We start from the raw sequence: 26,812 nt of genomic DNA on the forward strand, positions 1-26,812 counted from the left end.
GTGAGTCGTTGTGGTGCCAGAAGTGTCAGAAAAGGAGGCCCGTAAAGCGGCGCGGCACACTGCTCGCTGCTCCGCGGGTAACGGCTCCAGCGTGAAGCACCAGCACACCGGATTAACTAGACCAGATACCGCTTCCGCCTCAGAGTCACTTTGGGTAGCCGCGGCCACTCGCCAACTGGCATCCACCTCGTACGCGATGCACCAGTGTCCGCCGCGCAACGCAGCGAAGTTCGTGCTACTGGGCTCGTTTTCCTCATTGCTTGCCGCGTCGGAGGGATGGCAACGCAAAGCGCCGAGGTGACGCATTACGTACGCCTGCGCGCTTGACACGGACACAAACTGACGTGTGATGGACGGCGCCACGTAGGCCAGGAGCCGTCTATGCCTGTCATCGACGGATTGCCGCCGCCGCCTCAGAGGAGCCTTAGTGTGCAGTCGGGGGCTGCACGCACAGGGTGGGACTGCCTCATCCTCAAGATGAGCGCGACTGCTTCTCGTCCGAGCATTCCTGTCAAGTCGAGATCGCGACACTGGGAAGGATGTTGTGGTAGAAGAGGAGGACACTGAGACGGGGCTGTGCGGACTTGACGTGTACTGCACTTGGCCAGCAATAGACATGCGCCTTTACCTTTTTGTGTCGGTCGTTCTATTTTTTTTTCCTCGGGGGGAGGGGGTACGGGTGAGGGGAGCCGGTCGTTTGCCCTCGGTGCGGCCGAGTGGGGTTGACTTCAGTCCTCTTTTGGAGTTGTATAGCCGAACATTTGCAGTCGCGGCGTCGCTGCTTTGGCGTGACCGTCGCCTATGACGCAATCGTATCAGTCCCCAATCAGCAGCTTCGGCCAGACTCGGAGGCGCGACTCCCTAATCTACTGTGCCTGGTGTGGGAAGAGCTGCGATGCGCTTGCCAGCGAGTCAAAGGGCAGCCGCGCGGCTGCGCAACGATCCTCACCGCGTTCGACAGATTTGCTTCAGCTATGGGCGTCTGCGGCCGTGTCAGAACGCAAGTGCGGAGAGCGCTCTTAGGGACACAGCGCTGTCTTGTGTATGCGTTCAGCTAAAAGCCTCTTGCACTCGCATCCTGCACGTGGGGTACAGCGTGCGGCACTGCTGTGCAGAGATGATCAGCAGACAAAAAAGAATGTCAGCGGGAGTACGCGAGCTTCCGTCAAACGGCCCGATGTGAAGGGGATGGGGGTGCGAAAGGAACGCCCCGTCTATTTGTGTGTGTGTGCGTGTGCGTGCGTGGACAGGAGACCAGATGCGGCCGCTGCGTGCGCGCCGCGGTGCGAGCAACGACTAAAGAAAAAAATTAGAATGCGAAGACAGAAAAGGGGTACCGAGTGAATTACATGTCCGTCACCAGCATAGAGAGACAGAGAGCTCGAGAGAGAGCGGGCAGCTCCACCCTTCACCTGATGGGGCACCACGCCCCCCCTCCTCCCCCCTGAGAGAGTGGGGAGGAGGAGGCGCGCAGTGGCGAGGAAAAGGCCATGGAGGTGCGGAACCCACTCAGTCAGAGACATTGAGGGGGACCGAAGGAAAACGTGAACAAAAGGGGCAGAGGTGTGTATTCATCGTACGGCACTCAGATCGAGGTTCCCGTTCTACGTTCGGATGAGGAGGTCCGAGGACCCACCGGGCAGGGTGTCCTTCTTGCAGAAGTGTATATGTGCAAGTGCGCGTTGGTGCGCTTGCCGCGAAAGACGCCAGCACGCGCCCCCCCTCTTCGCTCCCCGAAAGAGAGAAAAAAGGCCTGCGTGGTAGATGCGGGATACCAAAAAAAGGGGGGATGCCGTGGGCCAGTCGCAGTCTATCGCACCCTTCCTACTGTTCTCTTTTTTTGAAGAGGGGGAGGGAGGGAGGGGCGCGGCGGGGCGGAAGGCTCCCCTTCTTCCCGTCATTGGGGGGGGGGTGACAAACGCCATCGATCCTTTCCTCTTTGTCCTCTTTGACTTCATTTAAGTTAATTTTAGAAGTTTCTGCGCTGCTGCCCTCTTCGTTTTTGTTTTCTTTTTTTCCCTCAGCTTTTCTTTTTTTTTTGATGGCGGTGTGTCGTGGAGGCGGTGCGAGTCTCTGCACAGAACAAACCGTACGCGTTCCTCTCTTTGCCATCGGCTGCAAAATCGTGAAGACGACAAGACGAAAAAAAGGGCGCGGTACTTTGATGGACAATCTGTCCCCATCCACCCCCGCCTCTGTATGGGTGTGTGTGTGTGCGTGTGTGCGTTTCTTTTTCGTCTGTCGGCCTCACTACAGATGATACGCACACACACACATACACACACCGGCATATCGAGAGGCGGACTGTATCCTCTGTGCATATATAGCGAGATATATAGATGTAAACATTTCTTATGTTGCGCCCACTCCGCTTCTTTTTTTTTTGGCACGGCTAACTCCTAAAACAAAATGGAGCACACCACATTGACTTACCCCCAAAACGGCACACAGAGACACCAACGCATACAATAAAGGCGAAAGTCCATTGCGTGGACACACCTCACACACGTCACACACACACAAATATATAAAACAGAGAACGGAAACGACAGATGGACAGGGCAAAAGAAAAATGAAAGAAATCAAAGAAAGAAAAAGGGGGCCGCCCTCTCCCCGTTGCCCCCCCGCCATTCACACAAACAAGCAGATACCCCTCCCACCGCTCCCCACCCTCGCCATCTGTCCAATGTATATTCGGACATCTATGTAGGAGCAGAAGAGAGAAAGGGGAAGGGGGGGCGCAGTGGAGCGGGGCAAGGCTAGGGCGAGGCGCCTCTGTGTGCCCACTGTGTGACTGTGCTCGACAGATGAGAGCAAACAAAAGCGGAGGGCTGATAAGGCACGAAAAACGACAGCGGTGAAGGGAGGGCGTAGGGGAGGGGGGAATGGGCGAGGCAGCTGGCGGAGAGGAGGGGGGCCAGCTGTCTCGCCCATTCCCCCCCTCCCCCGCTTCCTTCGAACCCATTGCGCCTCTCTTGCTCGAGCTGCACACTACCCCGAGTCCGTGTGCGCTCGCGTGCGCGTCTCAGTGCCTCTCTACCCCCGCGTGCGTGAGCCAGTTAGGGTGCGCTGGCACCGCTGCAGTTTTTTTTTTCATCTCCCCCTCCCCTTCTCTCCTTTCTGCTTTCTGCAGTGGCCCCCTCCCTTCGCGGAAACGAAGGTGCACCACAACGTGGACGACAACGGTGCAAACGCACACTCAGACACGCAAACACTGAGAGAGCTGCCGACAAACGAAAAATAAAGGAAGCGATGAGCGGCAAACTAGCGAGCGAGGAGGAAAAGGGAACCAGACTGCAATGGGCGAGGCAAACGAGGGCGCTGCACAGTGCACGGGAGCTGAAGGTGCACAATGAATAATTGAAGGGAGACGGGCGTCACTATCTGTATGTGCCGCTGTGAGATTCTGTGGCGGTGAGGACGACAAGTGACCGGCGGGGGCGTTAGCTGGCAGCACAGACGAGATGTGAAAGCTTTCATGAGAGCTGGCAGTGTCGCATCCCATGCCCCAGTCGCCCGAGGCGGCGTCTCCTATCCCACTTCCACCGAGACAAGCCTATCTGCGCACGCGCACATACGCTGTCCTGGATCTCTAAAAGCTCGCAAGCGCACAGGTGCACGTCTCCGATGCACTCCGCACCAAAGGCTCCAACGAGAAAGCGCATAGGACCGGGCGGCGGCTGCATGGGGTGCCGCGTGAAACGGGAGAAGGAACGAGAGGTAAAGACGGCTCTGCACACAAAGACAAAAACGAAAGCAATCATCAGCATTAGACCACCAACCACCTTTAAGAGGGGGTGGGCACACAAAGAAGAAAGCGTACACGACACGCCATCGAAACGGCTACACTGACAGGAAACCCCACACACATACAGAGAAAGAGAGACAGAAGCAGCCGCTTCATCCTCCGGCTCGCATCCGCTAGCTCTCACACATCTCAGGCGCAGAGTCATGTAGAGCACAACCCAACAAGCTAAAAGGAGTTACATGAGTTGAGAAATCTGTGCACTTCACTGTGTGTAAGCGTCTCTAGGTCTGCGTGTGTGCGTGCGTCTCCCTTCCGGGCGCGAAGATAAGGGGGGTGAGGGGGCAAAGGCACACAAACGCACGCACACATGCACTTGAAGCGTCTTCTATCCTTTTTCTTCCGTTTCTTTCTCTTTTCCTCATTTTTTTACGCGTGTGTGCGTGAAGACGTGTGTTGGGGCGTCAAAGGCGGGGAAGCAGGGGGGCAGGCATACAGCACACACATACGCACAGGCACGCCAACGCAGCATGAAAGGGAAGGAAAAGAGAGAAAAAGCACACATCTTCGGCGCTGCAACAACAACAGCAGCAGCGGGGGGGCCGCCCTCGAGAGCGAAGGCCCGTGAAAGCACTCGAACCATGACGGGCAAAGCAACCAAAGAAAAGGGAGCGAGACGGACGGCGAAATGGGAGGAAAGAGAGCGGGTGCGGTGCCAGGAGCGCGCACCCGCACATAAAAGCATACGCCCACACACACGTGCGCACGTGACACTGGAAAGGGGCGTAGGGGACAAGGGCAGAGGCAGAGCATCGGCAACTCGGCGCGAGAGAAGCCTACGAAGGAGAAAGGGGAGCGAGAGCGGGGGAAAACAATAACGCAACGCGGCTAGAAAGAAAAAAAGAAGTGAGGTCGCGGGCACCGACACCCATAACAGTCCGACACAACACCCTCCTCCTCCCCCTCCTCACCCTCCCATGCATGCCAACCTCCCACCACCACACGCACAGACAGAGAGAGGGGGGAGGGAGGGGATGACAGGATAGCAGTCAACAGGCAGGCACGCATGCAGGAAACTCATTCAGGGAACGGGTGGTGTGCGGGAGGACATCAGGTGGAACGGCACTGGAAGCAAGGAAAGATGCGTCGTCTAGAAGCTACAAGACAACAGAAGCCAAGAGAGGGGCTCACAAAGGCACAAATCGATGGAGGGTCAACCAAAAGGACGGGGCGGGGAGGAGGGGCGCGTTCAGACCGCTGTCTTGACTGCTTTCCCATCACTTTCTCTTTCTTTGAGCTCCTACACGTTATGCCGCTATTATTCGCCTGCCCTTCACTCCATGGGTACATGCATATATATATATATATATGTGTGTGTGCGTACATGTCTGTTCTGTTTGAAGGATGGTGGCGAAGGGGCCCATGCGTGGGGTTCTCTCGTCTTCCTCCTCCCCCCTCAGCCACCCCTGCTCTTCTCCCGCCCATCGCTCGATCGCCATCTTTCGTTTTTTTTCTTTTCGTTAACGGCCACTGAAACCACGCAGCGCAGGTGACCTTCACCCCAAGCACGCACGCGAGCTCATGCAGAGAAGCACACCGAGAGAGAAAGAAATCAAGTGCTCGCCAAGCAAGCACACACAATTAATGAAAAAAGGGAAGGTGAACGCCCGAGGAGGAGCAACCCAAAATACACAGCCACACATACAAACAGCGACATACACTTACAGACAGAGACACAGTCGACTACGCGAGACCACATGCAGATCATCACCATCACCGTTTAGCGAAACCTTTTTGCTTTTCTTGTCTCGCCCCTTCTATCCTCTCTGTGTCCGCCTCTCTCTTCTGCTTCAGCCACGTGTATAAAGAAACGTATGCGCGCATTTGCACAAGGCACCGAGAGAGACGCCCACACCTCCGATCGTCCTCCCAGCCACACTGTGCGGTCTGCTGCAGATGTCGGGTGTCTCCCCCCTTCCTGCGGCAGGAGTCCCCCACAGCAGTGGAGCTGCATCCGCGCGACACCTGAGAAGCGCCAAGACAGAAGCTGCATAGCGAGCGGACAGGAGTGGTGGAGATTGGAAAGAGAGAGCGCAGCAAGCAGCAGCACGAAAAAAAAAAGATGCAGAGAGGGAGAGAAGTAAGGCACACGCGGCATAGGCCGCATCAAAAGATCGAGTAGGCTACCAAACAGAAGGGAAGGGAAGGAGGCACGGAGACGGGTGAGAGACCACGCAATCGAGCAACGAATAATGTGTTGTTGCACGGCGAAACATGAACGAAAAAGGCAAAAGGAGACGCAAGACAAAGGAATCACAGGAGATGCGTGCGGAGGCGTGTGGCGGGCAGATCTCTCTGAGTCAATAAGAAGACGGAAACACACCACCAAAAGACAAGAAAAAAAAACGGACAGGCAAACAGACCAAAAAAACGACATCCGCGCAGGTGGGCGGCGGTGATGAGGGCGCACACGCCATAAGCCACCCACGCGAGAGGAAGGCGGATGGGGGTGATGGGGGGGGCGATGCTCACCACGGAATCGTGTAACGGAAGTTGTTGATTCGGCGCCGGACGGGCAGTGCCGCCGGTTCTCCGCGGGCGGTACCATGTGTGTCCTTCTCGCGCAGGAAGGAACCAAAACAGCAGGTCTAAGAGAGATGATCGATTGGCTGCCGCAACTCCAGAAACACACACAGACACTCAGCGCGGAGGGAGCCCATGCAGGCCCGCAACCAACCACAGCACGTGCGCAGGCAGGCACCACGCGTGTATCTCTTAGGCGCCCATTTCGGTTTTCATTTTACTCTATTTCAACGCTTGTGGCGACTGTTTTTCTTTTGTTTACTTCCGTGGCGCTCCTCAGTCCATTAGCAGCCATGTGAACAAGCATCGCGCATAACGCTCGCACCGACTGCCCCCCACCACTCCCCCCCTTTCTCCCCTCACCGTCAACTCCACGGTATACACCTTGGTCCACCTTCCTCCACCAAAGCGCACAGAAGGCAGCTACAAGAGATGCTGGCATGTCTGTGAGCGGCGTCTGACCACCACAAGGACCGCGAGAATGGCAGGTGAGAAGAGGGCAGCCGTATGACGCCTGCCATGACCGCCTTCGCCGTCTTCGCGACAGAAAACGTCGGCACCACCAGCCCCGCGATGTTGTCCGACTCGTCGCTCCTCGACCAGCGCATCGCCACGCGACCGGTAATCCAAGCAATACGAGCTCTCGTAAACCGAACAATGTTGCTTGGCCACGGACACTTACTGGCGGGGCTGCGGGCCCGGCTGCGGCATCATGTATTGCGGCTGCATCGCCATCATTTGCTGCTGCGCGTATGGGTTCGCCGGCGGGTAGCCGGCAGCAAAGTTGCCGCCGTAGTAGCCCATGTTTGCAGCGGGGTTCGGGCCTTGCTGGGGGTTGTAAGGGCGCTGGCGCTGGTTGCCCGACGCGGCCAGCGCAACCTTCAGGCGCTTATTCAGGATGTTGAACCCATTCAGCTCGTTCACCGCCTGCTGCGCGGACGCCGCGGAATGGTACTTGACAAAGCCGTAGCCACGGCTCTGGCGCGTCTCGCGGTCACACACGATCTTGACGCCCTCGATCGGGCCAAAGCGCTCGAACAGCTGGCGGAGCTGCATCTCGTCCACGGTGGTGGGAATGTAGTTCACCATCAGGTTGCGCAGTGCCTCCGGCTCGGGATTGTACATCTGCTGGGGCTGGGGCTGCTGGGGGGCCATCTGCTGGGGGGCCATCTGCTGCGGGGCCATCTGCTGCGGGGTCATCTGCTGCGGGGTCATCTGCTGGGCCATGGTTGAGGAAGGAGAGTGGGTTAGTGAAGCGAGAAAGTCAGAGAGAGAGCGAGCGCTGAGGAGAGTCCTGAGAAGCGAGCAAACTTTAAAAGAAAAAAGAATGAAAAGGCTGCACGGGGCTGTTTGGGGAATGAGGAGGAGAAAATAAAAACAGAGAAAAGAAAGCGAAGAATCTGCGCGTGGGGAGTGTGGGCAGTCGTGTACGCATACGTTGGTGCGGTGTGCGGGGAGTGGTGTCAAATGGTTGACAGCGATGAGGCGCGGGTAGCGGTAGCGGTAGGGGGGAGGGGGGAAAAGGTTGAAGGAGACGAGGCGGGTACGGCACACACACACACACAAGAAGGCAGCCAATATGCGCCACGGGAGGAGGGTAAGCAGCGAAGGTGAAGTGCGAGATGAAGACGAGGACAAATCAAGCGAGGGTGAAAGTGTGTGCGGTGCGTGCCGGGGGGACGCACATGAGCAGCGCATGGAACGAGTCGACTGCCGTTGCGCAATGCAAGGTGCAGCACCCGTGCGGCAGTGCGTGAGTGTGTGTGTGTCGCACAGACGAAAGAGAGACATACAACGTCGCCCACCGTGCAGGCATGGCTGGGGGGGGCATCACTGCTGTTGCCTCCTTCTGCCTCACACTTCTGTTTGTGTTGCTTCGGAAGTTACGTCACCTCAGTCCTCAGCAAACCTACGCAAGCAGCATTCGCAGAGACAGAGAAAGACAAAGAGGCGAAGGCAGAAGGCAACAACGGGAAAAAGGGGGGCGAAGGGGGCAAAGAGCACGCCTCTCTCTAAACTCAGCCCAGAGCGGAGGCAATGGCTCCTTTCCTGCCACGACGCCATCCCACACTCCCTCCCTTTTCTTCAGCTGCCCATTCAGTGATATATATGCACTTTCGCTACGCGTATGCGTCTGTGTGTCTGTGTATGTCTGCCTGTGCGCGTCTGTGTGCAATCGTCCCGGCTGTACTCACGGGTGCTCACAACGCTTTCCTTTTACTTACTTCTTTGACTTCCTTTGGCTCAGACTTCTATCGTGGACAGGGACACTCACAGCCGCACACGCAGGTGTGCACACCGACACCAAAACAGAAACGAACAAAAGAGTTGGCTGACTTATTAACTTGACAGACACGCATAGACACACACACACACGTCACACCATGCGCACATACGCCCACGAGTACGAGAACAAAGAGAGGCGGTTCGTGAACAGGAGAAGCTGAGGGAGAAAGATGAGGGAAGCGAGGCCATCCTTTTTTTTTTGGAGGGGTGCCGTTGCTCGCAAGTGACGGGGAGGGGAGTAGGTGAATGTTGGGAGTACACAAGTACGAGGGCACTTGCATCTACGGCTGCGTGAGTGTGTGTGTGCCGATGTTGCCCCCTACTTCTGTTTGAGCGCGTGGCGGACCTGCTGTGTACGCTCGCAGGCGTAAACATGTATGCGTGCGTGGCAGTGTGTGTGTGTGTGTGTTTGCGTGCTTCCATCGTCTCCTTCGTAGTTAATTTCTTTTTCATGCACTGCAGGCGCGGCAATTTTTTTTCGCTGTTGCTGTGTGCGCTTTCCAGTCGTCTTTGTCGTTCGTTTGTGTCTCTCTTGAGTGTCCGTGTGACGATGTGCGCGTGCTTATGTGTGTGTGTGTGTGTTTCGTTACAGCGACATACCCGACACTGACACGTCGCTTCACACCATACACATCACGCCAACGTTCCACAGCAACAGCACCGGCATGGGAAAAAAAAGTAGTATCAACCGCCGGCGGAACAAGGTGCGAAAAGGGGAAAAAAGAGGCCTCGAAAACGCGCCATCACGGGGAGCCGATGAGAGGGAAAAAAGAGAGAGAGCGGCACGCGCGACGCCGAAAAAAAAGAGAGAGAAAGAGCGCAAAGGGGCAGGGAGACACGCACCTAATAAAATATGCACACGCACTCACACTTCGAGTTCTTCCGCCTGCAAGTGCCCTCTTTCCTCCTGAGTTTTCATCATTTCTTTTTTTTTTCGCACCAGAGGGGAGGGGAAGATGAGTCACCCGTTTCGTTTCGTTCGTTTGTCTTCGTGCGTGCGATGGAGCGTGAGTGATTACGTGCATGTAACTTTGTGTGTGTGTGTGTGTGCCAGCATGTATGCATGGCGTTTGCCATGATTGCGTCTGCTGCCTCTAGCTCCTTTCTTTTTCATGCATGGCTCTTTCCTCTGAGCGCTCCCCCGGCTTTTCGCATCACCCATAAGGTCCTTCCCCCCCTCCCGCCCTTCATTCCCCTTCTTCTGCGTTGGCTGCGTACTCTCGTCTGAGCGATGAGCCTCCTCTACGCCGTTTGGCTGTCGCGGTTGACAAGCAACGGTCGATAACCAGCGCCAGGTGGCAGAAAGGGGGAGAGAGAGCGCGCAAGGGAAAGCACAAGCGGAGGAGGGAGGAGAGCACCGCCATCCTTAGCGGAGAGACGCAAGGCGCTGTGGTGGGAGCACGGAGGCTGGCAGGGTGAGTAGGCGCTGAGGTTCGCTGAAGGAGAGGACAAACACACACGTCAACACATTCGCCTGTCTACGTCATAGATGAAAAAAAAATTGAAGGAAAACTGACGAAACACGGAAACCCAAAAAAAACAACCGAAGTCAGAGAGACGGAGATGAAAGTAACTTCGGATCTGCCCTCGGAAGAGGGCGTGGGCGTGGGGGGAGAAGGGGGGACAGAGAGAGAGAAAAAAGACAGCGAGAAGCAAACAAGCAAACGAAAACGGAACACAACACAACACAACAAGACAAAAAGGGGGAGCGCAAACGCCAAAGCAAACGGAAGAAGAAAAAAAGAGGAATGAGGCACACAAACGCACACGCAGAACGAGCCGTGTGAACTCGTGGACGGAGAGGGAGTGGGAGTGGGTGGGGCGGTGGAAGAAAACACAAAACAGACGACAAAATGAGGAAGAGAGGTGAGAGTGGCGGTCCATGGACATGCCGTATTAGACACGTTATGGGGCGTCTGCGGGTGCTTGTATGCGCTTGTACATGAGTGCGGCTTGCTTGCGGCTGTTGACTTCAAGTCCTTTGGGCGAGAAAGGAAAGAAGGGGTGTGGGGGGATGATCACAAAGAGAGAAAGGTCGAATTCCCACACGCTCACCGCGGCTCGAAATGAGTATACGTGCGCGTACACCCCACCCACCACCTCCATTTTTTCGACGCCGCAAAACGCCTTTGCGTTTACACATTCCTCGGCGTCAACGTCTTTACTGCTGCCTCTACTGATGAACTCCACTCTCAGCCCTCTGAATCCGCTTCTGGATAGCGCTTCTGTGGCCTTCTTGCAGCCCCTCGCCCCCCCCGCCCCCTTCGGAGGCGCAGTCGCTTGTACCCCTATTTTCTCTATCCATGCTCGCCCTGTCTTCCTCTTTGTGCCCAAAACTTGTGCATCCTCACATTTACGTTGCGCGTGTCATTAGCTCCCATCGCCATCCTTCTCTACCCTCTCTCTGTATGCCCACCTACATGCGTGCATCGCTCCTTACAGGTAAGCACACAGAGGGAGAGAGCTTGAGAAGGCGTGAAGAGCCAACACACAAAAAAAAAAGCGTGGCCGACGCCGAAAGCGACAGAGAGACTTAAAGAGTTAGTGTCACGGCCGACACACGCGAACGGGAGGAGGGAAAAAATACAAAACGCCGCGCGAAAGAGATGATGGAGAGAGAAGACGGAGACCACAGGGACTTCGTGATAAAGCGAGAGCACGCCGGCGGGGGCGCACAAAAGGGGGAGAGGGGTATCCAAGGAGAAAAAGCGGAGAAACTTTAGGAGCGCGAGTCCACTCCGTCTTCTTTTTCTTCTCCCTGAGCGACTGGGCACTTACTTATGCGTCGGCGTGAGAGAAGGGATGCCGTCGAGTTCGAACGTCACCTACTCACGCTGAGACATACAAGAGAGCCGGATGAGAAAGGGAAAAAAAAGAGCGACTGCAGACGTTGTCTCGGAGGGGTTCTGCGCTTCCTCCGCATTGACATGCTGCCCTTTTGCTGCGCCGTCTTTTTTTTCTTTTTCTTTTTTTTCCTGTAGGTGTCTGGAGGAAGCGCACGAGAAGGGCAAACGGAGAGGAAGAGAGAGGGGGGAGGGGAGGGGAGGGGCAGACACACGGGATGGGGGCCAAACAAGGGAATGTCGCACCCTACGGGAAGAGGAGGGGCCATCGAAACGAGGGGCGCGAAGAAAAGCGGCAGCGTCCAGAACCGAGATGGAGCGAGTGACGAGGCATAGGGAAAGGACGGAAAGAAACAGCGAGAGCGGAAAAGGGGGGGGGGGCAAAAGATCAAGTGGCCATCTGCTTGGGTGTGCACAAGCGCGTATGCGTATCTGCGTACCCAAAGAGTACGATATGACCGTGTGCGTAGCCGCCGTCTCTCTCTCTCCCTCTCCCTCTCCTTCTCTCGCGCTCCCTTCGCCCCCTCCCCCTTCGGAGAGAGCAAGAGAAGGGCGCTGCGACACACATAGCGAGAACGCGAGGAAAAGAAAAGAGAGTCGAGCACATAAGCGTATGTACACTCCAGCAAGCGCGGAGAGGGAGAGAGATGCCGAGCAAGAGAGAAAAAAAAAACAGAAAACTGAAAGGCCATCTCAACGAACGTTCGCAAGGACGCACATACACATCTATTAAACAGCGAGGCAATGTGAAACAATTCCAGGAAACGACAAGAGACACAAAAGGCAGAAAGGGCTCCCACACGGCGCCACTGCCGCCGTCGCCTACCTTCCGTCACTGTTACATCTTTTGCTTGTATGGAATGATAGGAGCTAAGGGGCACGCACGAGAGAGCACGTGTGCGTCCGAATTGGTTTCGAGCACCGTTCTATTCAGTTCCGTTGCAGTAACTTCGCTTTGCTCTCGTTGCAGTTGATGGCGCTGTTTTTCCGCTTTCTTTTCCCTTTGCACGGATCTTGGTCCATCCAGTAGCTGCCTGTTGCCTCTGCTAATGCGCGTGTGTCTGTCTGCATGTGTGTGTGTGTGCGCGCGCGCGTAGGTTAGCGGGGGAGAGAAATGGTATGTGGGCGTAAGTATTCATTAGGCGCAACGCCCTTTCTCGTCATCCGCTTCACCCCCGCTTCCCTCCCTCTCTCCTCTTTCTCTGCATCTTGTCCATTTCTACGCGCATTCACCGCCTCTGCTCAAACGCACACACACACGCCACGATACACAACGAAATGGAAATGAACTGAAGCCGACAAGAAAAAGTGAAAACGCATCAACGTGACAACACAAAACACATAAATGAAAAAGACTGAAGAGAGTGAAATAAAATAAAAAAGAACAGTGAGCATCGTAGACGGGGGAGAAACGAGAAAGAAGAACGGAAACAAACGTAAAGAGAGACCCAAACCGAAGACGAAACGAAAAAAAAAACACAAAGTGAACCGAAAGCGAAGGGGCCTCTTTGGCGGGGAAAGGGGAAGACACGGGGCAGTGTGCACGTGAGGGTGCAGAGGGTAGAGGGGGGGCTGAGGTGATGTGACCTTCACGGTGCTGGCCTACGTGTCGCAGCAACCACCACCATCATCCATATCCACCGACGCCAGCAGTAGCTGATAGTGAAGACAGGCGCAGAGACAAAGAAGGAGAGCAGCATCGAAATGCCGAGTAAAAAGGGAATGGGGAGAGAGGGACAGGAGAAGCGCGCGTGCGCCCACACGCCCCTGTAAAAAAAAAAGGGGGTCTTTCTCCACCATGCACTGAGGCAAAAAGTTCGTTGTCGGGGCCGGTGGGGCGAACACTCACGGGAGCGACGGCAGGGAAGGGAAGTCCGGCTCGGTCGGGGCATATGCACGCACGCACAGGTATGGAAAAGGCAACACGCCAAGATGGGATAGGCAGCGCGACTCCACAAGAAGGCTCGACAGTCTTTTAAAAAAAGGGGGCAAGATGGAGGCGCAGGGCGCGTGCTCTTCACGTATCGCTGCAAGCCGCCACATGCGCCACATCGCTCCAGCTGTATTGGCGCCCTCTCTTACATCTTTTGCCTGTCCCTGTCTCAGCGCCTTTGCCTGACCCACTCCCCCCATACCACTGCTTCTCATGCCTCGACGTTCCTCTTCGACGTCCTCTCTCTCTCACGGTTGTCCTTGCGGTGCATTGGCGCAAATGTGCAGCACATACTTCCGCCCTGTGGGGAGGAAGGGAGGAGTGGGCGGCAGAAGAAGAGTGCCAGTTGCAGGCAAGATGACGGTGCGAGCCTGCCGCATTTCCAATCAGCGCTGCTGGCTGTGACAGATCTGCAAGAGGCGCCGAGGTGGGGACGTGTACGTGTGAGTGTGTGTGTGTTTCCAAGAAAAGGGGCGGGGCGTGGAGAGGAGCAAGAAAAGGCAGGCGACGAATAGTGCGAAAAAAAAAAAGAAAGAGGAGCTGAGGCAAAGCAATGAAGTCAAACGCGAAAAGAGGAATGATGCAGAGAGCCGACGCTGGGAGAAAGAGGGGCAACACGCCGGCCTCCAGCACGACAAAGAAGGCCGCACGCGATGTGAAGAGAGACGAACACGCACACACAGTCAGAGAGAGAGAGCACGAAAGGGGCGCACGCACACAAAGGGGCACACGCCAAAGGACAGACGTAAGAGCAGTACGCGGCGTAGCCGTCCCCATCAATGCCCACGACAAAGTCACGGGTGCCCCTCGTGCATCCATCCGCCACACACAAGTCGCGCACTCCGTTTGAGATGTCGTAAAGAAAAGAGACAGTGGAGACCTTTTACGTGTGCACGTGTGTGCGTGTCGGCAACTGTCCACAATGGCTGTCGGGTGGGGCGCCTGCTTCACCTCAGTGGCACACAAGCACTTCACCGTAGAGCAGAGGGAGGGGCGGAGAAAGGGGAAGGCGAAAGCAGCACGAGAAGGGCAAGCAGCGAAAAAAAAGGTAACGCGCCGGATACGCTACATAGGCAAAAACAGGTGGAAAGGAGGGCAGAGCTGCCACCCACGCACTACTCAGCGCCCTCCTCACACACATGTGCGACCAACCAAGGACGAAAAGAAAAGGTCGAAGAAGAGAGCAACTAAGGAAGAGGAAGAAGAAACGTGCGGCGCACACGCGCAGACTTCCCCGATCAACGTGCTTGCTGCTCGCGGCACGCTGCTCCTTTTGCGCGTCATCTGACTGGAGCACCATACTAATGGGAGCCTTCACCGGCCGCTGGTCTGAGTTGCTTTACACACACACAGACGCACACGAATGCGACCCGTACGACCTCAGCCTCAGATGTGGGCGGGAGATAATAAGTGCGCCCATACAGAAAAGCTATTAGGCTAGAAAAAGGACCCGAAATGATTCTCTGACCGGTGCATATGCCGAAGCTCACCGAAGCGCTTTCTCCGAAGCCGCTCAAGCCACCACTACATCACCGCCGCGGTAAGCGCTCTGAAGACCTGGCTTACTTGATACCGAGCTTTTTTCCTTTTTTCGTCACCATAGCCGTATCCGCCCCAAATTTTTCCGCTCCGCTCATTCGGGGGCCGCCGCCGACTCGCTCCCCCCTTAACACACACAAACACACCACCACCACCACGCACGACGCCCCTTTCACGATTGGGCCTCTCTCCTTCCCATTTTTCGGCATGTCGACCGCGACGCGGTGCACCAACAAAAAAAAATCGGTCCACAGCTCCCCACGCGCGATGGCCCCTTTTTCGTTTGATGCTGGCATGTCTGCACGTTTGTCATTGACCCTAATCCGTTTTACTATCCGCGCACTTCCACCAGACGCACGCGAGCGCGCACACACACACTTCCACTGCCCCCTCATAGGGGCACCCTCTGTGCATTCACATTGCACGTGTGTTATTTGCCTTCCTCCCGTTACATCTTATACCGCTGCAGAGTGGCTCAGCACGGACACTTACTGGCGGGGCTGCGGGCCCGGCTGCGGCATCATGTATTGCGGCTGCATCGCCATCATTTGCTGCTGCGCGTATGGGTTCGCCGGCGGGTAGCCGGCAGCAAAGTTGCCGCCGTAGTAGCCCATGTTTGCAGCGGGGTTCGGGCCTTGCTGGGGGTTGTAAGGGCGCTGGCGCTGGTTGCCCGACGCGGCCAGCGCAACCTTCAGGCGCTTATTCAGGATGTTGAACCCATTCAGCTCGTTCACCGCCTGCTGCGCGGACGCCGCGGAATGGTACTTGACAAAGCCGTAGCCACGGCTCTGGCGCGTCTCGCGGTCACACACGATCTTGACGCCCTCGATCGGGCCAAAGCGCTCGAACAGCTGGCGGAGCTGCATCTCGTCCACGGTGGTGGGAATGTAGTTCACCATCAGGTTGCGCAGTGCCTCCGGCTCGGGATTGTACATCTGCTGGGGCTGGGGCTGCTGGGGGGCCATCTGCTGGGGGGCCATCTGCTGCGGGGCCATCTGCTGCGGGGTCATCTGCTGCGGGGTCATCTGCTGGGCCATGGTGCTTCGGTGTGAACGCTTTAGAAAGCCGGCGTATGACAAGTAGGGAAGGAAAAAAGTTGAGGACAGGCAGAGCAGGTGTAGGAGAAACAATCGACACGCGCACGCACACACACACACACAGAAGCACACGCAAAAAGCGCTGTTGGGAAGGAGAAGGGGCGAAGGAAGAGTGTGATAAGCCACTCAGACAGAGAGACAGAGAAGTGAGAGCTCCTCTTTTTGTTTTTGTCGAGGGGGGAGGGAGAAGGGGTACACCCGCTGCTGGTGCTTGTGCGATGGACAGAGAGTACGAGAGGATGTCGGAGAAAAGAGGAAGAGGAGTGGTGGCCTGCGTCGGGTGTAGGGAGGTCAAGACACGAAAGAATACGTGTGTGTGTGTGTGTGAAAGATGAGAGGAGGAAGAGGGGGGAGGAAGAGAGACAGAGACAGACCGCAGGGGAAGTTGGAAGAAGGGAAAGCCACGGAAGTATTCGGGAGAGAAGAGCACGAGGGAGAGGAACAAAGAAGGCGAGAAAAATCTGTGTTGACGCCGACACGTGCAGGTGTGTGTGTGTGTGTGTTTGATGAGGAGGAGTTGGGTCGTTGTGGAGGCGTTGGCAGTGGGAGAGCAGAAGAGAAAGTAGAGGAGGACGGACGGAAAGAAAGGTTCGCTGGCGGAGAGGTAAGGCGTCAACGAAAAAACACTCACAGTGAACGAGAGGGCGCCTGCACCGAAGAGGCTCTCACGGGAAATGGCGGGAAGCGATCTCGTCGGCGAGGAATGAGCAGCAAAGGGCTCTGTCTCGCGTCGCCGTGAGCAAACCCAAACGTAGACGGCATGCAGGAAGAGCGAAGAGAAAGAAAAGAGTCATCTAAGGAAACTCTGTACTGTCCTCCCCCTCCCGACCCTTTCGGCACACTCTTCAGTCATGGCTAGCCTGAGACTCAGTGCTCGATCAAGGAGAGAAGGGAGTAAGAATCGCGTTCGAGTGCGGACGACGGCGTTGGCGTTAGAGAGCAGAAAGTCACTCTGCATGGTCAGCAGCACATACAAGTGGCACGAAGAAAACATGTGAGAGAAAGTTGAGCGTGATAATAGCAGACGTAGCAGAGACATAGAGAGACCGTCGGAGAAGATCGAAGCACACGTTACGGCACACCCAAGCCCCGCCACACGCACTTTTGCACGGCTGTGAGCCAGGGCAAACACTCCGCGCAGGAAGAGCAAAGTAAGGGGAGGGGAGGGAAGGAAGGAAAGGGGGGAGGTGGAGTGCGAAGGGAAAAGGGCCGTGGAAGAGAATCAGCAAGGGCAAGGAGAAGCGCAGGCATAGCGTTACCGTCCAAGAGTGCCATGGGCGCTGGTGCGGGAGGGAGCACCGCCAACACCTGTGAGCGCCGTGGTCGTGGCTTCTGTGCCTCACCGCTCCCTAGAAGGGCCTCACACTGCCCACGAGAACATATTTGCACGCGCATCACTGGTCCTGCGGACCTGTTCACGTCCGTTTATCCCATCTCGCTTCGCACGCCCTCCTCACTTAGCGCTGAGATTCCGCGCATAGGCGACTACTTGCTCGCGTGCTGCCATGAGCGTCTCCCTCGCCGTGCAGGGTAGGCGAGTACCGCCGCCCTGCGCCCGTGCCGTGCTGATGAGCGGCAAAAAAAGCATCGCATATTCCGGCACTCTCGAGACGTCACCGGCGCCCTCCGCCGTCTCGGGCGCGCCCTGTTCGGTAGTGAGGGCCCCGAAATGGTTGGTAACGCTGGAGCAGTCGCACTCGTCCACTCCTGCCGATGGTGATGGTGAAGCGCCGGCATCGATCTGGGCAACAAGCAAGCGTAGCAGTTCAGCAAGAGACTCAGCCTCGAAGCGGCATGGCTGATAGCCCTCGCCGGTAAGTCCACCAGGAAAGTCTTGAGAAGGTTTCTCTGGTCCCTCACCCTCCGCAGGGAGGATGCGCAAGGGCACGATGCGCTGCAGCTGCTCTGCCATCCACGCGACGAGCGCCGTGTCGGTGTGATCGCTCGCCACTGCGGCGGTAGTGTGGTTCGTGATGCCGGTGTCGGTAAGGTGAGCGCGAAGAGGGTGGAAAAAAAGAGGTCCGACCCGGCGCAATACGTGTCGTGTGAGCAGCCGATGATGTGTCGGGTCCATGTCGGCGCTCTCGCTCCGGCACCGTCCTTCGTGTTGCGCATACCGGAGGAGGCGCTCCAGCAAGCGGGAGCCCTCTTCCTGTAGGACTGTGCACAAGATGACGTGGAGAGACGCGGAGGCAGGTGAGGCTGAGGCTGAGGCTGACGCTGACACCGAAAATCGGCCTGCAGCCGTTGGGGTGGCGAGAAAATCACCAGCGACCTGCGATAAACGCACTCGTTCAGACTCATGCGCGGGCACAAAGTGAGAGTGTGCCAGCTGGCAGCAGTTTAGCACGCTGCTCTCCAGCACGTCTACGATCAGTGTTATCAGGAAGTACAGCAGTGTCCGCGCAGTTGTTTCTATGGGGTTGGGAGGTGAGTGAAGCCCGCAGTGAAGCGGCGGCAATGGAGAAGCGGGTGCGCCTGGTGGCGTGCACGTCGTCGCCACCACCGCGACATCCATGAAGGTGCTGATGGCGTACAGGTTGGAGCTGAGCAGCTGGGCATACGAAAACCGCCTTGATTGCTCGCATCGCTCTGTCTCAGGTGGCAGAGGCGCGGATCGCTGAAGAGCATCGGGTGACGGCAAAGTACGAAGGAACGTTGCTGCCTCAGTTAGAAACGACTCTTCTGCCCCCGCGTCATCTGGCACCGCAGGCACCGCTTTCCGCGAGCGTCTATGCATCCACGTCAAGAAGCGCTCGTGCGTCTCCACAAGACCGCGCAGACGCAGGAGCAGCGCACGCGCCACGTACGTCGATACTGCCTCCCCCTTGGCGGCAGAAGCAGCGAAGTTAGAACGCGGCAGCTGTCCCATACAAAGCAAGCGCCGAACACTCGTCACCAAGTCTTCCGTGCTCATATCATCCACGGCTGCGGGCACATCTGGGTCCGTCGAGGCAGCAACATGGGCAAGATGGAAGACGTGTAGAATGCTGAGAGATGACCATTCCGCCTCGCTCTCGTTGCCGGCGGGGGTGCCCGCGGCTTCCACAGATCTCGCGCCACATATTCCGGTTGCAGTCCATCTTGCTGCGAGTGCTTTCGCCGCTTCGCCACGAGTCGCGAGCGTATCCGTGAGTGCGGCGCGCCACTGAAGAAACGGCATCAAAGGAGCTTGTGACACCACTGCTGAGAGTCCACACTGCCACTCGCACCCGCCATTCAGTACGCCGATGGAAGCGCAAGAGGATATGCTGTGCTTCCACCACTCCGGCAGGAAGGCGTGACGGCACAAACGGCGGATGTGCGGATATCCCTTCTCCTGCGTCTGCTTACTTCGTCTTTGTGCATCAGACGGTCAGTTTAAACTAATGAAGAGGTGTTCGCTTAATGCGAGCGCGACGCGAGCCCACCACCAATGGCAAAGAGAGAGGGGGGAGGGGAACGCAGAGGAAGTCAAGCGATGCGCATCAGGAGCAGTGGCAAGCACAGGGGCAATGCAGCACAAATAAGAAGAGTGCGGGGCAGGCTTTGAGCACACCCACTGTCGCATTGGCGTATGTTTTAACGTATCGCCGACGTTGGCGAGGAAAGAAATGGAAGGAAAAAGAGTCTGAGAAGACCCCTCACGGCATCACGCCAAAGGAGTCGAAGGACGAATTGATATGCGCACTGCACTACGACGCCACGCCACTCGTCACACCGTCCCAGTGAGAGCTCGAAAGGCCCTCCCCTGTTGTCACACCAGTAAGCCGGCCGCGTGCACCTTCCACGGGAGTACCTCTCTGCACGCGTGGAAACACGAGGTGGCTGCGTCAACGCGTGTGTAAGAGAGGGAGGGGGAGAAAGGGAAAGGGCCCGCGCACACCTCCGTCTGTCACAGGGGCAGCAGTAGCAGTGATTCAGGGTTGGCAGGGCACACCAACACTTATGCAGCAACGAAGCTGCACGGACGAGCCCTCACAGGAAGGGGAGCGTGGAAGCGTCCACGATAAAACCGGCGCGGGAAACAACGGCAAACGAGCGGAATAGGAAGCAGTGTGCGTGTGTGTGTGTGTGTGAGAAAGAGAGAGAGGGAAGGCCATGTGAGCCGGCGGGGCTAGCGGGCGAAGGTGCGCGGCAACGGCTGGACGGCGGCGGCGGCAATGGCCGCATTTTCCCCAGAAGAAGAGGGAAACGTGCTGCCGATAGAGAGAGGGCAAGAGAGGCAACGAATATTGTGCGCGCAGGAGCACGCGTCCTGCAGTGAAGCTATGAGTCTGCGCCCATACACACACACACACACACGCAGGCACACCTACAAGGCGATGAAGAAAGCAGAGCAAAGCAGTTCTCAACGAAAAAGAGCTGAAGTCATCGCCGCAAAGTTGGCAGTACGCCGCATGCACACACAGCGAGAGAGGGGGGAGGGAGGGCACAGAGGCAGGCGCCGGCTTCGAACGCAGAGTAAAGGCAAAGCTATAGAGAAACGAGCGGTACAAAACAGCTCAGAGCGCGGATCGAGAGCGGCTCAGATACAGAACAAAGGTTATCCCCCATAGAGACGCTCAAGAGAAGAGCACAACATAAATGGCCACAAGAGATAGCACGCAGGCATCTCGCCGGAGCAGGTGCACGAGCGCTCTCCTGTTCGGTACACAATGCCCAGCGGTGCCTCCCTCCACCATCTTCTGCGCTCACTTTTCGAGGCACAAAGCGCCAGCGGCATTGATACCGCGATTGCCGTCGCCGACGGTCATCACCACCCCCACCGCAGGCGCATGCGCGCACAGAGACACCCAAGAACAAATAGAGGGGCAGAAGCCTGTGAATCGGGAGAAGTGTGCGCTACACTCCTCACCGCGTGGCGTTCACTGAGGGAGGAGAGGGAGAGAAGTGAGCTAAAAAAAAAGAGCGGAGAGCGCCAATGCGCGTAGGGTAGCGGCACGTTGCGCCAGGGCTTCGAGGGTGCCGCACGCCATTCGCTCAGGTCGTTCCAGCTGAGCCCGCTGCTGCTCCGCATCCCGGTCGTGCCGGGCGACAGAGCCCAGCTCGGCCATGGGCACAGTAACCCAGTGTGCTACCGTTCCCTGCATCCGCGTCGACTGACCGTGTGCTTCCTGCACAGACGCCACAAGCGATTGCACCGCCCCCACCCCCCTCCTGCAAGCGAGCGGGTGCCACCGCCAAGGGCGGCCTCCTCGGCACTGGGCCTGTGGGCCATGAGCGTGCACCGCGCTACAGAAATCGAGCCTAATGCGGGGGTGGTGCGAGGTAGCGGCTTCAAGACGGGGTACTGCCTGTGGCATATGGAGATACGTAGTGATACAGCAGCGCTGCAGCCACCGCTCATTAGCTGTGTGTGCTACGCCTTTCCTTGACGAGGAGTGAGAGCTGTGGTCATTGCGCCATATATGTGCGCACGCGCGTGGCCAAGGCACGCCAGCCTGAGAGGTGTGCGTCAAGCCGGCAAAGCCTTCGCGCAGGCAGGAAAACAGGCCTCGCGGCCGCCAAGAAGGGGAGGAAAGAGAGGCGAATTCGCATCCAGACAGAAAGACATATAGCGTTGAAGGTTCCATCGACAGGGGGCATTTAGAGGTCACTGCTGCTCTTGGGTCGTAACATTTCTCTTCGTCGCTTCCGTTGGTCAAGTACGCCGCTGAACCCAACGACTACGAATAGGAAAAGGGCACACATGCAGCCAAACGAGAGTTGAAAGAACATAAAGAGAAGATGAAGAAAAAACACATACGCATCCACAGATGCCTAGTTGAGAGAGACCTCCCGCACGAACATACACACACACAAAGAGAGCGATCCAGTCACACGAGCGCACGTCCACGAGACTGAAATGTAAGAAGAAACCGACGAACACTAAAAAAAAGAATAAAACTGATCAGAAAAAGGGATCAGACACACAATCGGAGAAAAGGACAGTTGGCTACGAGGAGCAGTTGACGCTCGTCGTCGTCCTCCTCCTCCTCACTTAGGCCCGCCCTTTCCCATTTGCCCACCCAACAGCCATGTGTCTTTCTCTCTACCCTCTTCCTCCTGCTCAGCCACCTTCCCGCGCCACACTGCGTACCTGCCTTCACTAGCTCACAGGGCACACGCGCAGGGAGACGAAGAAAAAAAACGTACAAGTACACCTTCACCCATGACACAAAAGCAGCTCACACCTCTTTTTTTCTTCGGAGGGGGTCCGCATTGCCTTTTCTCACACGCCTTCACAGATGGGACCGCTTCTCTCGATTTCCCCGCGTCTGCATATGTGCGAGTGTATAGGCGTGTACAGGTGTGTGTGTGTGTGTTAATATCTCTTGGTGTTTCATTCAAGGCATCTATTTGCGTCCTTGCCACGGAAATGTACGAGGCGCGCACGCACACGCAGTGGAGTGCTTACAACAGACAACACACAGCAACAGTGAAAAAAAGAAAAAGGGGACGCTTTGAGCCGCTGATAACGCCTGAAACGTGTCGAAGCAGAATAAGGAAGAGTCGGAAAAAAGGGGGAAAGACATTGGCGAGTCGAATTCGTTGCACTTCCGCTGTCACTGCTGCTGCTCTCTGACTGGTGAAGAGAAGTGCTGCCGCATTCCCAAAAAAAAAAAGAAGACCCCAAGAGGGAGAAAGACGCCTTGACAAAGTTACAGGAGGGGAAGGGAAGGAGGAAGGGATGGATACCATTTTGGGGCTGTGCAACTGCATCCGTGGGCTCGCCCGGGTGCGGTAATCACAGAGAGGGAAAGGAAGAATACGAAAAAAAAAAGAAAGAGAAGACGTGGAAAAAATGGGGAAGTGGCAACGCACCGGCACAGAGCTGCATTTGTAATGAAAAGCGATACGCTTACTGCCTGTCTGCGCGTGATGGTGCGTGTCCTTTGCTTTCGTACTCATACCAGTTGTAATAGGAGTTGTGGTGGTGGAAGGGAGGGGCCTTGATGTGTGAGAAGCGTCGGCGGCAACGAGGATGATTCGGTAGCGCCCACGAAAAGAAAAAAAACTAAAAGGGAAAAAAGGAGGAAGCGTAGCGTGGCGCCTGCGAGGCCATCGACAGTACCCCCGCACCAATGTACGCACTCGTCTTCGCACGTGCAATAGGCGCGCCCACTTTCCTCGCCAGCGTCTTATTCGAAAACGCGTCGGAGGGGCACCGAGAAGCGTACGAAAACGGAAGAGGCTCTCGGAGCGGCTCCACACAGACGACTCGTAACAGCAGCGCGCGCCACACAACCAAGAGGTAGGGCGGCGGTCCCCAACCACACAAGCAGGCATTTCGTTTTGGAGGGGTGGCGTCCCTCAAAAGCCGATTGGTGCAATCCGTGGGGTGATGGTTCGATTGCCACCTGCGGACGCGCCGGCACGGTAAACGGCGCCGCCAGCTGCCATCCCCGGGTACACGCCTTGCGAGTAACCAGCAGTGCCGCCGCGTGGCCCCATCGCGTAGCCGCCACCCATGCCATGCATATAGGCGCCGTAGTCGGCACCGCCGCCCGCCGTCGCCGGCGCCGATGTCCCCTGCTCCTGTGCAAGAAGCATTTGGTTATAGTACATGGACTGCATGGCCTGCTGCTGCTGTATGTTGAGCGCCATCGTCGAGAGTCGAAGCATATCGTAAGCTTCCTTTGCAGCCGGCGCGTTCGCATACGCCACCTTCAGCTTCTTACCGCCGATCTCAAACCGGTTCAGGCAGGAGACGGCGTACGTGGCTGAGAAAAAGAATTGGTACTTGACGAAGCCGTAGCCGCGACTCTCGCCCGTGATTTTGTCGTATATGATCTTCACACTCTCGATTTTCCCAAACTGACCAAAGAGCTCGTACACTTGCGCCTCATTCATCAGCGGCGGAAGGTAGTTGACGATCAAGTTGCGCAGCGCGTCAGGGTCGAACGCGTAGCCGCCAGACGCGCTGACATCGACCGAGCCCACAGAGACAGCCGGCGCTGGGTTGCTCTGCAGCGCCGGCGTGGAGTTGGCACTTCCGTTCGGAGCAGCCGACATGCTTCTCTTGCGTGGCCTTGTCAATGTTGGTGACAGCGTATCTGCTGTAATGTGTGCGAGTAGGGGTCGCGTGCCAAGTGGCGCAGGTCCGAAACAGCAAAAAAAAAGAGACGAAGACTAAGAGAACTCGCTAGAGAGAAACACGCGCACACGAAAGCAAAAAGATGCCTTGGCTACTTCTAAAAATAGTACGGCCCACGCTATCGATGTGCTAGCGCCGTAATCTTCTCCACACCGCGTACTCAAGAGAGCGACAGGCGCACTGCCAACGTAAAAATTGGCAGAGGCCGCGCGCACGTGTAACGAGGAGTGATAACACCGTCAAAGACGAGGGGAAGGTGCCAAGAAAAGCGGTAATGAGAGTGAGAACAGCCGCCGTCACTGCGCAGGCGCACAAAAAAGGGGGCAAATCTGAACCTCGTCAAAAATATAAAGAGGAGTCACGAAAGAAAAGATAGACAGTTAAAGTGAGAGGGGGCGGAGGGGGAAGGGGGATGGGGGAAAAGGCAAGAAGAAGAGAGCTGAGAAGCAGAAAGAATTCAAAATAAGAAAAAAAAGATGCAATCACCGCACCTGCGCGAAGCGAAAAGGACGATAAAAATCGCCCCAACAAAGACACCACAAAGGAGGGAGGCGCCTCCGTGAAGGGGTGGGAGCAAAAAGAGAAGAGAGAATCGCGCGTCCACCGTCACGTGAATGGTTAAGAAGAGCTGCGCCTACGCACTCCGTGATCTAGATCACCACCCCTCCCCGTTCCGCGAAACCAAAGCAGCTGGTGGTATCTATCAGCGTTTATGTGGCTGTATGAGACCGCTTCGCCTGGTCTGATATTCTTTCTCGCACGCACGCGCACACACTTTCCCCTCCCTCCCCCTTCCGCTGCGCCCGCTTTTCTTTTCGCTTCCGGTTGCCTTTGCCGCTCGTTCTATGGGGTATGCGCGAGCTTTGAGGGCGTTGATTCCGTTTTCTTCTGTTAAATGTATGCCCTCACTGGGCGTGACCGAAAGTAGCAAAGGCGAAACAATCGAGAAGAAGAAAAAGGGGGGAGGGGAGGGGAAGAAGATGGAAAGAGAGGAATGGAAGAGCAAATGCAGGCACGAGAGGGGGAGTACAAAATGTTGAAGAAGAAGAGAAGGCGGAAACAAAACGAAGCGTAAAAAAAGGGATCTGTTTTTTGTGCACACGATAACTTTGTGTGTGCGTGTGGAGGGGTGGGGGGGAGGAAGTTGTTTCGAGAGGTCGAGTCAGGGCCTGAAGAGACAGCTTACTAATGCCTCTTCTCTTTTTTTTCCTTTGTTTGTGCCGTCTTTGCCTCCCTCTTTTCTGAGCGTCTTCTCTGCTGCCTTTCGCGCCTCTGTCAATTGAGACACCACCGCGTGACTTCGGACGGCAACAAATGAAACGCGAAAGCGACCGGATGATATAATAAAGAAGGGGTAACAGCACACAGCACAATCGACTCGAACCAGCAGAGGGAAAGAGAGGAGGGAGGGGAGGAAATGGTGGCCGAATTCACAAAAACGCAGTCAATGGACGATGACAGTGTCGAAAAGAAAGCGGTGAAGAAGAACCGGAGACGGAGGAGTGTGGAAGGGGCGGCGGTGAGCCGACTTGACTCCTCTGCGCGTGCGTGCTTTAGCGTGTTTAACTTGTTTGTGTTAATCTACCTCTCGCTGTCCTCCTCTGAGTTGGGCCTGTGAAGGTATGCACTACGCAGGATCAGCACTCGAGAAGCGAGGGCAACGTACTCAGCGGGGAGAAGAGATATGAGGTAGGAGGAAGAGCGAAGCACAAAATCTGCCGTACACCTTATCTCGGCAAGCGCCTGCGCGTAGCTGTGTGAGGAAGCGTCCCCAGCGCAGAATGCGGCCAATTCTCTCCCAGCTGTTCGCTATGCGCTTCTAATTTTCTCTTCCCCCTTTGCTGCTTGCGCTCCCCCTTCTCCCTGGAGCGCCGTCGCTGTCCTCTTGTCACGGCAGGACAGTGAAAGAGAAGAGGAAGGGGAGGGGGTTCAAGGGGCGGCGGTGAGACCACTTAACTGAGAAAGCGTTCCAGAGCGAGTGGGACGACGTGACGTCGGCCACTGTGGAGCCCAGCGAGTTGAGACCTGCGCAAGATACAGCACGAGCAACAAATAGGATCCCCTTTATAAATCAAGATGGAGGCTGTGGTGAGCTGAAACAGTTAGATCGAGAGAGGAGAAGAGAGGTACCACTAACTAGGCAGGGGAGCAAGTACTGTGTGTGAAGGGTGGGGGAGGGGAAGGTGGATGAATGGGCAAGAGAGCTGCAGAGGTGAGGGGTGGCAGAGCCATGTAAAAAAGCTTTGAGGTGCAGGTGGGCGCCAGTCAGTATAGGTGCAGAAAAATGCAAGAGAAAAAAGGCCACCCATAAGAAGCACAAATTCGACAGGCAGGAGAGAAAGAGAGAGAAGGTGGAGGAGGTTCAAGACCCTGCAGTTGCGCCGCCCGCTCATGTGAAATCATGCACGCAGGTGCTTCCATGTACTTACGTGTGCACATGACGAGGCGTAGGTGTGCGTATAGAAGTGCGCGCACCCTTGGGGGTAATAAGGCAGCGGGCGTTGGGCGCACGAAAAGAGAAGACGCCAGGCGTGTGCGTTTGGTGAGCCGCCCTCCACGGACACACGCACAAGTGTTTCCTTTGGGCGTGTGCACAGAAGCACATAACAAAAAAAAGAAAGCCACGAGAAGATGCCGTGTTGCACTATCGCCTCGTGACGGAAGTCGGCTCTCAGACCGCAGCCGTCGCCTCGTCCCTTCTTGTCGAACTGTTCTTTTTGGTTGTTG

The 26,812-nt window shown here is 56.4% G+C and overlaps 4 protein-coding genes across 4 annotated transcripts; all 4 read right to left on the bottom strand.

Annotated features, from left to right (window-relative positions):
* Positions 1-7,006: 7,006 nt before the first annotated feature.
* Positions 7,007-7,555, bottom strand: LSCM1_05246 (uncharacterized protein; the record flags this gene model as incomplete). The annotated part of the gene is made up of 1 exon (XM_067322718.1): positions 7,007-7,555. The coding sequence occupies one exon, from the start codon at positions 7,553-7,555 to the stop codon at positions 7,007-7,009; it is 549 nt and encodes a 182-aa protein (XP_067178083.1).
* Positions 7,556-15,417: 7,862 nt separating this feature from the next.
* On the bottom strand, positions 15,418-15,966 carry LSCM1_05247 (uncharacterized protein; the record flags this gene model as incomplete). The annotated part of the gene is made up of 1 exon (XM_067322719.1): positions 15,418-15,966. The coding sequence occupies one exon, from the start codon at positions 15,964-15,966 to the stop codon at positions 15,418-15,420; it is 549 nt and encodes a 182-aa protein (XP_067178084.1).
* Positions 15,967-17,479: 1,513 nt separating this feature from the next.
* On the bottom strand, positions 17,480-19,189 carry LSCM1_05248 (uncharacterized protein; the record flags this gene model as incomplete). The annotated part of the gene is made up of 1 exon (XM_067322720.1): positions 17,480-19,189. The coding sequence occupies one exon, from the start codon at positions 19,187-19,189 to the stop codon at positions 17,480-17,482; it is 1,710 nt and encodes a 569-aa protein (XP_067178085.1).
* Positions 19,190-23,301: 4,112 nt separating this feature from the next.
* LSCM1_05249 (uncharacterized protein) lies at positions 23,302-24,003 on the bottom strand (the record flags this gene model as incomplete). The annotated part of the gene is made up of 1 exon (XM_067322721.1): positions 23,302-24,003. One exon carries the CDS (start codon positions 24,001-24,003, stop codon positions 23,302-23,304), a length of 702 nt encoding a protein of 233 aa, XP_067178086.1.
* Between the last annotated feature and the right edge of the window lie 2,809 nt (positions 24,004-26,812).

The sequence above is a fragment of the Leishmania martiniquensis genome, chromosome 25, assembly GCF_017916325.1.
Source record: "Leishmania martiniquensis isolate LSCM1 chromosome 25, whole genome shotgun sequence".
Taxonomy (NCBI): domain Eukaryota; phylum Euglenozoa; class Kinetoplastea; order Trypanosomatida; family Trypanosomatidae; genus Leishmania; species Leishmania martiniquensis.